Raw genomic sequence first — 14,877 nt, forward strand, 5'->3', positions numbered from 1 at the left:
AACCAACTGAGCCACCGGTGCTCGGTGGCTTTTTTGCAAAACACAAGTTTTTCCCCGTTTTTAACGTTTCCCATAAATGTGGCTCTAAATCTCTATGATATGGAGTGAAGCAAAGACAATTGTATCGTAAACGAAAATGTGGCCTCTAAATATAATTTCGCGCTAACGGTGCTTTTCCATCTCTTTCACATTGTACAATATGGGCCCGGGGGGGGGGGGGGTACTCGATATATCCCTGGTTGGGGAGGTGCGGCGCGGCCCCTCATACCCTGACCCTGTTTAAGACAAATATCGCTGATTTTCCTACCAAATTTTAAAACAGAATGCCGATTTTTGATACCCTGTTTAAGACATTTAACCCAATTTAAGACAAAAATTGATAAATCGATACCCTGATTAAGACAAAAATTGATAAATCGATACCCTGATTAAGACAAAAAATGATAAATTCGATACCCTGTTCAAGACAAAAATCCCGAAAACATACCCTGGCTGGCCGCACGTCCCCCCCTCCCCCCCGGAATATGGGCCAAATACTGCGGAATGGCACTGGTTTTCATCAAGACTTTTCATGTATTGGTACAGCAAACACCAAGATTGAAAACGAAGGATTCACTTAAATTTAGTCATCTCCCGTAAGCAGAGCGCGGAAAAAAAATGCACTGAGATGCTTGCATACTGCGTGCTACAAGATTATTTTTTTCTCATTATTTATTTATTGATAGATTGATAGATTGATAGATTGATTTATTTATTACAGTTTTTGGTGCAAGAATTGTAACATAGGATGATCTGTAAACAACAGTGGAAACAATAAATAATATATAAAATATGATATGGAATATTAAAACAATAAATAACATAATATTTTAACTAAGATTCACCACTGCAATAGTAAGTTCTACATTGAAAGTATGAACACTGGAAGAACGGACCTCCAAAGGGAGGGAATTCCGCTTGTGTACAATTCGATTAAAAGAACTAAATTAAAGAACAATTGTCCGGGCATAGTTCGTTCTTAGAGGAAGTCCATCGACATGCCCGTATGGAGAAACGATCATTTTCTGAATGAAAAGTCACATTCAAAACTTTATAAAAGAAAGGCACCGATAACTTTTAAATTTAAAATAGTTAAAGTTTAAATTTTAGGATGCTTTCGATTAGGAAATCCGGATTTAGATCTTAAAATCCGGATCTTCGGATTTCCAATCGAACACAAAACCGTCAACGGATTTGGCAACGGATTGGATTTCCAATTGGTAAATCTGCGACAAAATCCGTTTTCAGATTTTGTGTTCGATTGGAAATCCGAAGATCCAGATTTTAATATGTAACTGCCGGATTTCCCAATCGAACGCACCCTGAGCAAATAACAAGATTTGCTGGATTTCGTCCCTCTAAGATGGCGTCCGAAAATTCGTGTAGGAAACAGACCAACCTTCACGTGATACACAGGTACTTATCCCGTTGTACGGGAACGCAAAATTGTACTTGTAGAAGATCGCGTGATCTTTACGGTCTCTAGTATTATTCCCGGGTATTATTTTTATCTTTGCGTAGCACTTGGCATGCTATTTGCAGAATGATGAAAGCAGCCATGGGCGAGGACCTCGATTGCAATTTCTATTATCATTTTACTTTCTTCAAGTAAAGAAAAACAAAAGGAAGGTGTCAGGTTTGACCACAAAAAATCTTGATCATAAATGTCACGTATCTAATTTCCTCTCTGGCATTTCGCGTTTCCTGTCAGTTGAAATGACATCTGTGCGAATTCAATCAGTGAAGCTTTTGCAATTTGCGCCTTCAAGACTGGAAGTATAAGTCCCGTCACTAAGCTCTGTGTAACTCTGAGCTGTAACTCTTAATTTACATCTTTCTGATATCAACGCCTGCGTTTTGTAGTTTCCGAGAGCTCACTTGTGTGATTCAAGACGGCACTTGTACTTGACGTCACATATTACACTTGGGAAACGTTTGACCGCTCCAAGAAGCGCATACAGCAGAATTCACTGGTGCGGCAAAATCAGAGCCATCATTTTTTACCACGATGGAATCTTTCTTGTTTATGACTTTGTTGTGGGTGATTACATGGCGGTCATCTAATGGACAGCAGTTCAACTCTAGTGAAGGTGACGTACAAACCATCCCAAGAACACAATACCCATTACTGACTGGGTGAGTCTATGTTTGCAATACGATAGACGGTGTTTTTGTTGAATGCGAAAAAAGGAAATTGCTGTCCAAGTGGACTTGTATATTCATGGTTGAAGGCAATTTTAATCACATTCTATCTTCGGTGTGGAATCGTTAGCTTGTTTCCATTTTTGTATTATTCATCAAAACATCGATTTGTGTTACTCTGCTAGTAGGTTTCTGAAAATAGTTTCAAAACCTGTCGTTATACGTTTGTATGTATTCCTTTCTTTTGCATTTGAGCTGTGCCCGTAGTCGAGTCAATGTATTCTTTGAATAATCAATCCAGCCCATATCAAAGCATGATTTCTTGCCAGATATCGCCCCCATGCGAAATCGTTAATTGATACCACAAATCGAACTGTCAGATGATTTCTTCACTAATAGCGTTGTATCAATGATGTGAATTTGATTAGCACTATTTAATTATTTCGATTTCCCAGGCCGAATCTTTGTGGTGGCAGAATTAACCCTCATTGTTGCCCTGGTTGGCGCCGGAGTTCCTCTGTTGGCTTGTGCATCGTTCGTAAGTAATGTTCAACTTAGCATAGACTATTCACACGTCTTGGGCAAAGAGCTGACCCCCCCTTCTATTTGGGTAATGCCCAACCTTTGCCAAGAGTTCCTTTAGGGAGTGAGCGCTAATCCAGTTTCTGACAAAAATGTGTTTTGAATTTAAACATTGATGAACTTGTGAACCCTTTCACAGACAATATTTAAACTTTTGGCAGGGAACGGCTAACAACGACTGATATAAAAAGGTCATAAAAGAAACCGTAAATTGCAAACAGCTAGCAGACGGACGTTTGCTGTTCGTCGTATAAAGCTCGATGGTAAATCTCTCAAATAGTCTTTTAAATGGCGCGTCTGTGGCGATAGGCTTACAAGAGTTCTACTTTATTTCCCTTAAAAATTCGAGCCATTAAATACTGAAGTGATTCTGCTTGGATAAATTTAACGGCTGTATGGACGAAGACTAGACGAATTTTCATTTTTTAGGAATAATTAAGTTCTTAATTTTGGCTGCGAAACAACGGAGGAATTTTTTCCTCTGTCCTTATCGCGAGTTGACTATCTTAGGACGCATCTTTCGCAAAAGACCTCGATTATTTTTTCAAATATATCCCAGAAATGCGGCCGGTTGACCTTTGGTCATCCTTTTTCCGTTTTGACTCCCAGGAAAGAGAGAAATAATTATTTCTTTGTCTTAGATTGGCTTAACAAAAGTGCAAATTAAATTAGCGCCATCAACTTAGTTTTTATTATAACTTCATCCAGTAGCCCTGGAGGTCAAGTGTTGTAAAAGAGGAAAAATAAATTGGCCTTGTCGCAATAAGAGACGCGCGTTTATTAATAGGGAAATAATAGGGGTGGGGGTGGGGGGAGGGGGGTTGATGCTAGAAAAACAAAAACAAAAAAAGTGACAAAGGATAAGTCACTTTATTTAACGGCAAAAACCGTGTGCTACAAATAAAGGAAGAGGAAAAAAAAATTTCATGTACAAGAATAATTGTGTTGTTCAGTGTTTTTCATCAATGCAACCTCTGTGCACAAGGTCAAACAGCAAACTCCTAGGTTTTGTGGATATCACAAATTAATGCCACCGCCTCTCATTCTCTCCATTGGATGAGATGTTGCCTATCAAGAGAGAGGGGTTCCTACTCAGTTTTAATAGGCAAAGCGCGCTTCTGGTCACTTCTTCAAAACATAACTATTTTCTAATAAATGGGTAGTGACAATGCTGAAAATAAAATATCGAAAAATGGTTTTATTCGAGTAAAAACCCCAAAGGATTGAAATTAGAAACTAACCGCAGATTACAGCGTGCCCGGTTGTCACATTTAATTTATGATAGCTACAGTAGCCAACTGGTTCTCGATTTAGTGCAAGGAAAATCCTAAACACCGAACTAAGAAAAAGCAACAACAACAACAACAACAACAATAACAAAATAATTTGTTGTAATTCAATTATCAGAAATGGTTCTTCGATAAAACTGTACCGTACAATGTTTTTTAACTGACAAAAAAACATAGCAGAGGCTTTCCACTACCTGAAAATACTGCTAAACAAATGATAAAGAAAATTATCGTGCAATCTGGAAGTACCCACCACATTTCTTTATAATCCCCCCCCCCCCCCCCCCCCCAACCCCCAATAAATTAGAAGCCCCTTAAATTTGAAGGGTATATCGCGGAGGAGAAACGAGAACAACCTTGTTTCCATGGCAACAATTAGAGTGTCATGGTCTGTCATACACAGCCATTCCAGATAAAACCCGAGCAACATTAATGCGCTAATTGTCTGTTTTGTTATACCACGACATAGCTATGTGCCAGTACGGATGTGGGACTGGAAAGTGTTTCAGTCCTGGAGTCTGTCGGTGTCCAAATGGTGCCTTCAGTCCTTCGTGCAGTGGTGTCCAGGTGGAAGGTATGTAGATTCTGTACGGCCGGCTCTATTTGCGCCGCTAACTTGGATCCGAAGAGGGCAATAAGAATCCGAGTTCAAGAAATGATGACGGCGGCCGCGGTAAAATAAGAGCAACAAAAACGCCCAACTTGTCTTGCAACATAAGCGATGTTGCGCGTTTTACATCGTGTTGCAGAAAGTAGAAATCTGTTCTACTTTCTACAACACGCTGCAGCAACTTTGCAACACAATTTTTTTGTTGCGAGACAGGTTGCTCGTGGGATGTAAGACGCGCAACATCGCTTTTCGACTAGTTTCGCAGCAATGTTGCGAGACAAATTGAACGTTTTTGTTTTCAAGACGTTGTTATGCAGAGTACAGCAATAAAATGCGTGCCGGAAGTGCAGCACGATTCTTTTTCCTCTTTTAATCAATGATATTATTGTTTTGTACCCTTGTCGTTGCCGTAAGCCGTAGTCATTAGGGAGTTTAAGCAAAGACGACGGCTACGACTACGACAACGCCACAAAGCAATAATATCATTGGTTAAAAGAGCATAAATAATCGTGCTGCACGTGCAGCACGGATTTTAGCAAGTATCATAACGGTCCTCTGCACAACGACGACGTGAAATCACCAAATTTGAAGTTTTGACGACAACGTGAGCATGCAACAGAGAATCATTCATTCTCTATTTTAACTCTGAAAACGCTCGTACCAATTTATTTTTAGGATACTTTGCCCACATCGTAGGACGTGAAAGAGACTGAATAATCGCGAAAGACTTATGATAAGGGAGAGTTATATTTTGAGGTGACGTTTTCGTCGACCGTTGCCGTTGTAGATCTTAAATTCCCTAGTTTAAGCAAAGACGACGGCTACGGCAACGACAACGTCACAAAGCAAGAATATCATTGGTTAAAAAAGGAAAAATAATCGTGCTGCACGTGCAACACGAATTTCCGTGCATTTTTTCCCCGTTTTCCACAAAAAAACGAGATAAACTAAGAATAAAGCCGGGATTCGAGCCAGGATTCGAGCCAGGATTCGAGCCAGGATCCGAGCTAGGATCCGAGCCAGAATCCGAGCCAGGATCCAAGCCAGGATTCGAGCCAGGATCCGAGCTAGGATCCGAGCCAGGATTCGAGACCTAACCGAGACCTAACCGAGACCTAACCGAACCTAACCGAGACCTACCCTAACCCTAACTAGACCTAACTAGACTAGAACCAACCTCAATAGACCTAACCTAACCGATTCGAGACCTAACCTAACCGAGAGATTCGAGAATAAATAGCGGAGAAAGCTCATCTTAGCTCGAATCCTGGCTGGAATCCTGGCTCGAAGTTTAGGCATCCTCCCAAATTTTAGCTTTTGACGACAACGTGAGCATATAACAATGAAACAATCATTTTCTGTTTTGACTTTAGAACCGTTCGTTTTCATACACTTACAGGATAGCTCGCCTATATTGTACAAGGTGAACAAGACGGAATAATCGCGAAATACTTCCGATAGCGCTAATTTATATTTTGGACTGACGTTTTCGTTGCCGTAGCCGTCGTCTTTGCTTAAACTCCCTATTTCTTAAAGTCCCTATTTATTGCTTAAAAGACCGAGGAAATATAATCACGCGCACCACGCATTTTTTGTCCATTTTTTTCTTTGGCATACTCTTCAAACCACCAACGTGAAAATAACAAAATTTAGGTTTTTGACGACAACGCAAGCATACAACGATAAATCGTTCAGTCTCCATCTTAACTTCAAAACTCCTCGTATAAACCCAGTTAAAGGAAAGTTTGCCCGTATTGTACAACGTAAACAATACGGCATAATCGCGAAATACTTTTGAAAGGGTGAAATTTTATTTTGAAGTGACGTTTTTGTTTCCGTAGCGGTCGTCGTTTTTTTAAACTGCCTAATAGGGAGTTTAAGATACCACGACGGCTACGGCGACGAAAACGTCACTTCAAAATAGAAGTTTGAGCTGTTCTAAGTATTTCATGATTATTCCATCTTGCTTATATTATTCAATATGAGCGAAGTGTCCTAAAACTGGATTGGTACGGATGGATTTGAAGTAAAGCGTGAGACTGAAAGATTCACGGTAGTTTGTCCACGTTGTCGCCAAAACCTAAAATTTGGTCATTTCACGTAGTAATTTTGACGAGTACGGGACAGAATTGTTCAAAAATGCGTGCCGCACGTGCAGCACGATCATTTTGGTTCTTTTAACCAGTAATCTTACAGCTTTTTGGCGTTGTCGTTGCCGTAGCCGTCGTCGTTTCTTAAACTCCCTATGTCTTGTGACAAGACAGAATAGTGTTATCCGCTCTCAGGCTTGTGATGAAACCTGGTTGCATTGTTCAAATGCCGGATGACGTTATCCAGTGGGTACGTCACTATCCAAAGTATAAAGAAATAGCCAGCTTTAAACGTACACGCCTTTACTTAGACTTTTGGTTGCCCATAAACTATTGGATAACGACTTATCTACCGGATGAAGTTATCCGGCCTTACAACAACTGGTTCCAGCCAGGTCTGAGAAAATGATCACTCAAGTGGAAGTTTGTACCAATTGTTAGTTCCAAGTGATGATCTCCTGACTTCAATGACACAGGGCACGCGGAGAGAAAAGTGGTTTTGCTGTTGCCGTACGTAAATAACCATGGTTATCCCATGTTAAAAATCAAAGCCCAAGTTAATTTCGCTTGTTGTCTTTTTAGGTTTGTATGGGTTGCTACTGGGAAATTTACAATTTTCTTTGGGACTTGCGCCCTAGTGTTAGATCATGAAGTCTATTAACACACTCAAAAATGGCTACACGACTCATACGCCCTGGCCCAAAAGAATGCCATAAATTTATTTTTCTTTTCTTTTCAGGCGATCAATGTACGGTGCTATGTTTCAATGGAGGAACATGCGTAAGCGATACCTGCGTCTGCAAAGAAGGATTCAGTGGAAAATTTTGTGAAGCACGTGAGTTCATGTTTCTGTATAGAACGGTTTTCATTTGAGAGTGGATAACAATACTGATTGGCTCAAAAATCACGTGTCACATTGTCAACCAATCTGCAGAGGCCATCAAGGTAAAACTGTTTGTGACGTTACTACCACGCGTTTCCTGCGCTTTGCAACGGCTGTAGGCTTCGTATTTTCTTATTTTCAATTGTATGATTTTCTCATGGTCAGTCATGGGGTTGTCTAAATCTAAGGGCTGTTCCTTTAATTGTTTTTTTTTTACGATACTCAGATAAAAGCCTTCGTATCTCGTCAAGTCAAATCAAATAAACACGGGCATTTTTTTGAAGATTTTTTTGGTGACTAAGTGTTTCTTTTGAAGCAATTTGTCAGGAAGAGTGCCTCAATGGAGGACGTTGCGTAGGGCCAGACAAATGCGCATGCCCTTATGGATTTACTGGTAATCGCTGTCAACAAGGTAAGACGTGACTTTTCTGTGTTTTCCCTTTATGTTTCTATATTTGACAGAAGTAACTAAGACTTAAAAGCTGATCATTTTTTTGGTTAGATTACAGACTTGGTCCTTGTTACACTGAGGTTAGGAATCGCATGTGTCACAACCAGCTTCAGGGAGTCGTGTGCACGCGACTCACGTGTTGTGCTAGCATTGGGAAAGCCTGGGGAAACCCGTGTGAACGCTGTCCCGCCAAGCCAGGTATTATCATAATCGCTATCGTTTTCGGCGTTATCGTTATCTCTATCGATATCGTTATCGCGGTCGTTATTGTTATCGCTGTCGTTCCCGAATCTTTACATGTTAAAAACAACCGTTAAACGAAAAGAAAATTGAGTTCAATTTTATTCTTGTCTTCATACCATGAAACCATATGTATTCCTTTCCACAGAACCATGTGATAGAGGATTTCTCCCAAATTTTAAAAGCAAAGCATGTCAAGGTATTGTAGATCTTTCGTTTTTCATTTTCACAACTGGTAGTTTGTGATCTAGATCCGCTAAATGAATGCCAACAAGAGCCATGAAAGAGTCTTCCTCTGAAAGTAGTTCAATGCCTTATTCTCAAAGTAGGACAGGAGCAACCGAACTAGGTATCGATGTCCGCAGGTTCAAAACCTGTTTGGATTGCTCGAAATATTTTGCAGTTAATTTTATTTGTTCATCTGCGGAGAAAAGGAGGAGAACAGGTAAAATTTGAGAAAGTAATAAGCGTCACTTTTTTACGTTTCATGAAAAGTTAAAGCCCCTAATTAGATGAAAAAAAACAAAAAAAGCAAGGTGACCCACCATAACCCCAACCCGGTGTGGCGCATGCGCGCAACCATTTCACCCGCTTTTCTTTTGGTCAGCACCAAGAACACGGACTCTAGCCACTTCCAAGGCAGGAAGTCCGCAAATCACGGATTGTCTACGCACACTCGTTGTCAACGGTTACAAAAATGGACCTTCACTACGACTGCGCATAAATTAGAAGTGGCCAGAGTCCGTGTTCTTGATGCTGACCAAAAGAAAAGCAGACTCTGGGGACGAGATTGCCTGGGACAGCTGTTTCGGCCTTGCTAGGCCTCATCAGCGTGGCGTAAACTAACACCGGGTTACATCCAGTAACACATCACACCGGGTTGGTGTTAGCGTGTGTCACCTTGCCTTTTTTTCCCCTAATTAGATACACGCCGATTTCATTAAGCGTCACGAAGTGTCCCTCTTGCTCTTCTCCCGAACTTCAACATCATTTGTGTCTCGGAATACAGAAAATAAACGTCACAAAGTGTCACCCAAATGCAGTTCCTCAAGTTAGGAGAAACAGGTGCATTTACCTTTAGCTAAAAAAATACGCTAACCTTTACCCTTACCATATTGTTCAAGTTGGAAATATGTAACAAAGGCTCAGATGGAAGAGGGTACACTTTGTGTTAGATGTCGAACTTGGGCCTGCATCTTATTACTTACTATTCTGTACATAAGTGGGTTCTTACTAGCTCACGCCAAGCATTCATCTTCTCCGCCATACTTGTAGCCTCTCACGCAGACTCTCTTAGGAATTCGTCACGCGTCACGCTCGTGGGAGAGAAACGCGTGACGAATTCCTAAGAGAGTTTGCGTGGGAGGCTACCATTCTTGATGTTTCCTGTAATCCTTTCCTACTCCAATCTGTGGCGTCGTCCTGCCAAGATTCCCTACGTCTTCCCTGTTTCCTTTCTCCATTTCGTTTTTCTCTAACGTTTCTTTCCTTATTAAGTCCAAAACATTATATTTCTTCGTTAATACTTTTTTTAGACATTGATGAGTGCAAAGCGATTCCAAAGATATGTTCTGGCGGAAGATGCGTGAACTCCATTGGAAGCTATAGATGTGAATGCCCAACAGGGCAAAAACTAGATACCGATTTACAGAAATGTGTGGGTAGGTAAAAGGAAGTGTTTGTTCACCTTTTCTAAATGCAAGTATTCTTTTATGTTGGGGGTGGTATGGCGTAAAAAAACCCCTAATCTCGTAAACAAATGGCTTGAAAATGAAGCTCGTCGCCCATTGTAGTTGAATTCACTCTAAATTGTGACATAAAAGAAATTTAATTTGATGGTTCACTGCTAACTCCTGTCTCCAATCTCCAATGCCTATGACGCCGGATGCAATATTCCGACATTTCCAAAAGGGTGTATTAAGAATAGGTATGCTTTCTTTATTTGAACATCATTTTTCTCTGACCGAGCTGAAGATTAATTCACGGAACATTTTAATTTGCAGATAGAGATGAGTGCACAGAAATACCAGGAATCTGTGCTAACGGCCTGTGCGAGAACTCGGAAGGAAGTTTTACTTGCACTTGTCAAGAAGGATACAGGCTTAATGATGACAAGACGTTCTGTATACGTAAGGACGTCTTTTCTCAAATCATTAAGTTTCTCTTTTTCTAAAAAGGTTCTCGTTTTCTTCCTCCCTGCAAAAGTGTTTTCAAAATGATCAGTTTTCTTTCGATAAAAATGTAGATCGTTCCGAGGGCTTTTCTTCCTTTCCGTTTAAAAACCACGCGGGAAACGTGCGCGGATAGGGAAAAACGCGCTTGAGAAGGGTAAAATCTCAACTCCTTTCATTTTCCTTGGTCCTAAGCCCTAGCGGCTCCATCCTGGTCAAAGAGGGACAAAAACTACTGCAGTTGCCGATTTGGTACAAGTCACTTTCTCCTCTTTTTTCTACATGTTACAATCAATTTAGGAATCGTTATAGAGCTCTCGTTCGTAAAGGGTGAAATATTAAAAGTGGCTCGAACTGCATTTGATCGCTTAAGAGATTTCTTGAAACAAGTATAAACGTGAAACCTGACGGGAAGTCTACTAAAGCACCGTCATCGTAAAGTCCACTTAGCAAATTAAAAATGAGCAAACAATGCCTATGAAGATGCGTTAATTTACTTTGGTACACTTTATTTTCCTTTCTGCAAATCTGCAATCTAAAATGACGGAACTCATGAAAACCGGAGCACACAGCGGCGAGTCTGTTTAGTTTAAGTTGACACCCGGAATAAGAACGAAAAAGTATTTCAATACTGTGGTAGAACGTAAGGTCCCTGTTTCTGCTAAAGCAAACAGGAAGCCAACTCTTTGTTAAGGGCAGAATGTAGCGTAAAACTGAAGCAAAATGGTAACATCATCCCCAGGGCGCTTTCCCTGGAAAAGCCGATGATTTTCACGCTTATGTAAACACTCATTGATGATTTGATTAATTTTTAGGCGCCAGTGAGGCGTTTTGTTATCAGAGGATAGTCAATAAATACTGTGTTGACCAGTCCCTCACAAACACGACCAAATATGACTGCTGTTGTTCTGAAAGGGCGCCCGCGGGCTGGGGACCACGCTGCGAAAAATGTCCCGCCAAAGGAACACGTAAGTTGTATGGACAGTTGTATTTGATTTATTCTCTTTTGCACGTGTTCAGTTCGTGCAGTTTGCTAATGAAGTGGTCTCCGTGGGCTTGTAAAGAAACAAAAGTAACCAATGAGAATTCGAAGCAGTTACGTATAACTCGCTCATAGCGCGAGAAAATGCACCGGTGCTAAGGTACGATTGTATTTTAATTTGGCATGTTTTTTATTTGCACCTTTCGCCCTCATTATGATTATTTTCGGAATCACCCCATTTCGTTTTTAAACTCGACTGCAAGGCCGTAGCTAGAAATTTTTGACTGGGGTGGGGAGGGGGGGGGGGGGGGGGGCGATGAAGTGAGCGTCGGAGGCACAAGTCGCTACGAGGGTCTGGGGGAAATGCTCTCCCAGAAAAATTATTACTATTCATATTGAACTATTGATAAATCTCTGAGTAGCAGATTAGTCTATGATGTCTCCAAATGGATTTTCCTCAAAAAATATCTTTATCAATCAAGACAAGCGAATCGGCTGTGAAAAGATTCAAAGGTAATATCAGTAAAGTCCAAACTATCTGCCTAACACTCCAGAAAGAGACTACATTAATTTTTCTTTCGAAAATTTTTATTTTGGGGGGGTGGGGGGGGGGGCAACTGTCCCCCTTGCCCCTCCGCTATCTACGGTCACGGACTGATTTTTGCATAAGTTAACTTGTGCAACACTTGAAGTAGACACAACGCGTTGTTTAATAGCGTTTGCTTTGGTGGCGGCAAACCACGATATCACAAGCATTATCGTACACAAACCACAAGATTAGTGGAAACGATGAAAAATAAACAAGAAAATGAAAAAAAATAATAATAATAAAGATAAACATAAGAAACACTGAAAAACTACCCCAGGAAGACTATAGCATTTCTGTGCCACAAACATTCCCACGCGATCAGAGGTGAGTCACAATCTTTCGCGTGATACGTTATATAAGCTACTTCTTGGTGTACGTATTGACGAAAGAAGGGACGATTTCAGTTTGGATTCAACACAATGTAACGTTAACCATGAAAATTTTTTCCTTTTGTGACTTCTAGTCGGTTTTGGTTGCAGATTCATATAATATCGTATCTGATATCTTTTTTGCAGCTGAATACTCGACATTGTGTCCAAACGTATCAATTCCAACAGCCAGTCCTTCAGGTTTGTTGTAGTCTGCGCTTCAGAATTTGTCATCATGTTTGCCGTCTTTAATTTTATTGCATTGTTAGAATTCATGTTGAATTAAAGGAGCCGCCAAGTCATGAGATTTCAGCATTAATATAATTTAAACGTGAAAAAGGTCTCTGTGCCAATGAAGACCAATAATAACACTATAAGTTCGTTATCAATTAAGAATCATTCATACTAGTGGTATAAAGATATCTTTAGGGAGTTTAAGAAACCACGACAGCTACGGCGACGAAAGCGTCACTTCAAGCTTTCAGTTTGAGCAATCCCGAGTGTTTCACGATGATTCCGTCAGTCTTGTTTATGTTGTACGATAAGGGCGGAGTATCTTGTAACCGAATTTGTCCGTAGGGATTTGAAGTAAAGATTAAGGCTGTGTTCACACCTGGTGCCCGAGCACTTGTGCCCGAGCACCGGCGCTTGCTTGGTGCTGTGTTCAGACACTAGGTACCCGATATGTTGATGCCCAGTTCAGTGCCTGAGTACAAGGTCGAGACCTTGTACTCGGGCACGGGCACCGTGCCCGAATTCTGGAGTGGGCACTTGAAAAAAGTGTGTGTTTACATTAGTGCCCATCAAGAATCGTTCTCGGGCACTGTACTCGGGTACGAAGTGTGAACGCAGCCTAAGAGAGAGAGAAGGAAAGATTCACTGTTGTTTGTCCGCGTTGACGTCAAAACCTTAAACTTGGTCATTTTAAGTTGTTGTTTTGACGAGTACAAGAGAAAAATGTTCAAAAATGCGTGCCGCACGTGCGCACGTGCAGCACAATGGCCGTGTTTATACTAGAGGACGTCTAAGACGTCCAAACGCATTAAACAGGGAGCTTACGAAACGACGACGCCGACGGCAACGACGACGCTACAAAACAATAGGTTTAGTGAGCAAAAACAATGGCTCTGCACGTGCGTTTTACATTTTTGTACATTTCTTTCCTAAATGACGACATGAAATTACCAAATTTAAGGTTCTGTGGAGGACGTTAGCACATGACGATGAATTTTCAGTTCTCTCTCTACGCTTCCAACCCACTCGTACCAGTTTAATTCCTCGACAGTTACTACACATTTTTAACGCGAAACGACATGAAATAGTTTCGTAGTGCTATGAATAACGCGAACTTGTATTTTTAAATGAAGTCCTCGTAACCGTCGTCGTCCTCGTTTCGTAAGCTCCCTAACGTCTGGCCGTAAGTGCGAGTAAAATAAATGCGAGACGCACTTAACTGCGACGGCTAGAAATCAAAGTCATGCATGATTTTCTTTAAAAGAAACTGGGATTTACTCACCAAAGAAACTGTGTGCCCTTCATTGCTAAGTGCTTCCCAGTTTAGTGCATCTCGTTTTTATACTAGACGGCGTAGACCTCTGAGACGACTAAGACGTCTGTTAAATGCGTCGTTTGGACTCAATTAACTTGAGACGGTTAATTCGTCCGACGTTTAATGCGTCCACCTTATTTCTCATATTTATTCTAGTCCTCGGAGACGTGTTTGACGCCTGAGACGACCCCTAGTATAAATACCGCCAATCATTTTTTTACTCTTTTTGAATAATATTACTACTTTTAGTCGTTGTCGTTGCCATAGCAGTTGTTTTTTCTTAAACTACCTTTTATCCCAGCTGCGGATGGAAAGGGAATGGGATACAAATTTTAACAAAAAAAAAAGGGACATTTGTTTTGTTTTCTGCGATTTGGGTCATTTTCATAAATTTGGACATGGTGTTTAGAAAAAATCGCTTTAGTTTCAATATGGTAATTCATCCGGGTAACTTGATTAATTTGATTTCTTCTTTTTTGGTTGTTAAAAAGCCCTACGTGCGAGCAACAACAAAATATATCGTGTCGTACAATTCGAATTTACATTTAAAGAATGTAGCAAAGATATTATACATCATAAAAAGTACTGACCTAACGGAAATAACTGTTTTAAGTTGAAAATGCCCGAAGAGACAACTTTAGAGTTGAACTTGATGTTGACGTAAGATCAGAAGAGCTACTGTGACACTGTTCTTTATAACTAAAGAGCATCTTTGTTTTTTCCATAGTCGATGAGTGCAAAAGCCCGGGAGAAATATGTACTAATGGGAGTTGCGTTGACACCCCTGATGGCTTGCAGTGCGTGTGTAACGCAGGGTACGAAAAGAGACCCGACAATCGATGCAACGGTGAGTAAACTCCAATACAGTCTGCTCGTCCAGTTTCAGTGCTTT

At 40.7% G+C, this 14,877-nt stretch overlaps 1 protein-coding gene across 2 annotated transcripts in view; it reads left to right on the forward strand.

Annotated features, from left to right (window-relative positions):
• The first annotated feature begins 1,402 nt into the window (after positions 1 to 1,402).
• LOC137992186 (fibrillin-2-like) overlaps positions 1,403 to 14,877 on the forward strand; it is a 79,665-nt gene continuing 66,190 nt past the window's right edge. The window contains exons 1-13 of one of the 2 annotated variants that reach the window (XM_068837339.1): positions 1,403 to 1,455; positions 1,903 to 2,175; positions 2,637 to 2,719; positions 4,522 to 4,626; positions 7,492 to 7,587; positions 7,952 to 8,047; positions 8,138 to 8,284; positions 8,475 to 8,525; positions 9,862 to 9,987; positions 10,330 to 10,455; positions 11,313 to 11,465; positions 12,584 to 12,637; positions 14,713 to 14,832. In XM_068837339.1, the coding sequence (XP_068693440.1) occupies positions 2,048 to 2,175; positions 2,637 to 2,719; positions 4,522 to 4,626; positions 7,492 to 7,587; positions 7,952 to 8,047; positions 8,138 to 8,284; positions 8,475 to 8,525; positions 9,862 to 9,987; positions 10,330 to 10,455; positions 11,313 to 11,465; positions 12,584 to 12,637; positions 14,713 to 14,832 (1,285 nt within the window). In that variant the 5' untranslated portion in view covers positions 1,403 to 1,455; positions 1,903 to 2,047. Of the gene's footprint in view, positions 1,456 to 1,622; positions 2,176 to 2,636; positions 2,720 to 4,521; positions 4,627 to 7,491; positions 7,588 to 7,951; positions 8,048 to 8,137; positions 8,285 to 8,474; positions 8,526 to 9,861; positions 9,988 to 10,329; positions 10,456 to 11,312; positions 11,466 to 12,583; positions 12,638 to 14,712; positions 14,833 to 14,877 lie in introns of those variants that run through there. The other variant, XM_068837338.1, reaches the window with a different exon arrangement.

This window comes from Montipora foliosa, chromosome 2 (assembly GCF_036669935.1).
Source record: "Montipora foliosa isolate CH-2021 chromosome 2, ASM3666993v2, whole genome shotgun sequence".
Taxonomy (NCBI): Eukaryota; Metazoa; Cnidaria; class Anthozoa; order Scleractinia; family Acroporidae; genus Montipora; species Montipora foliosa.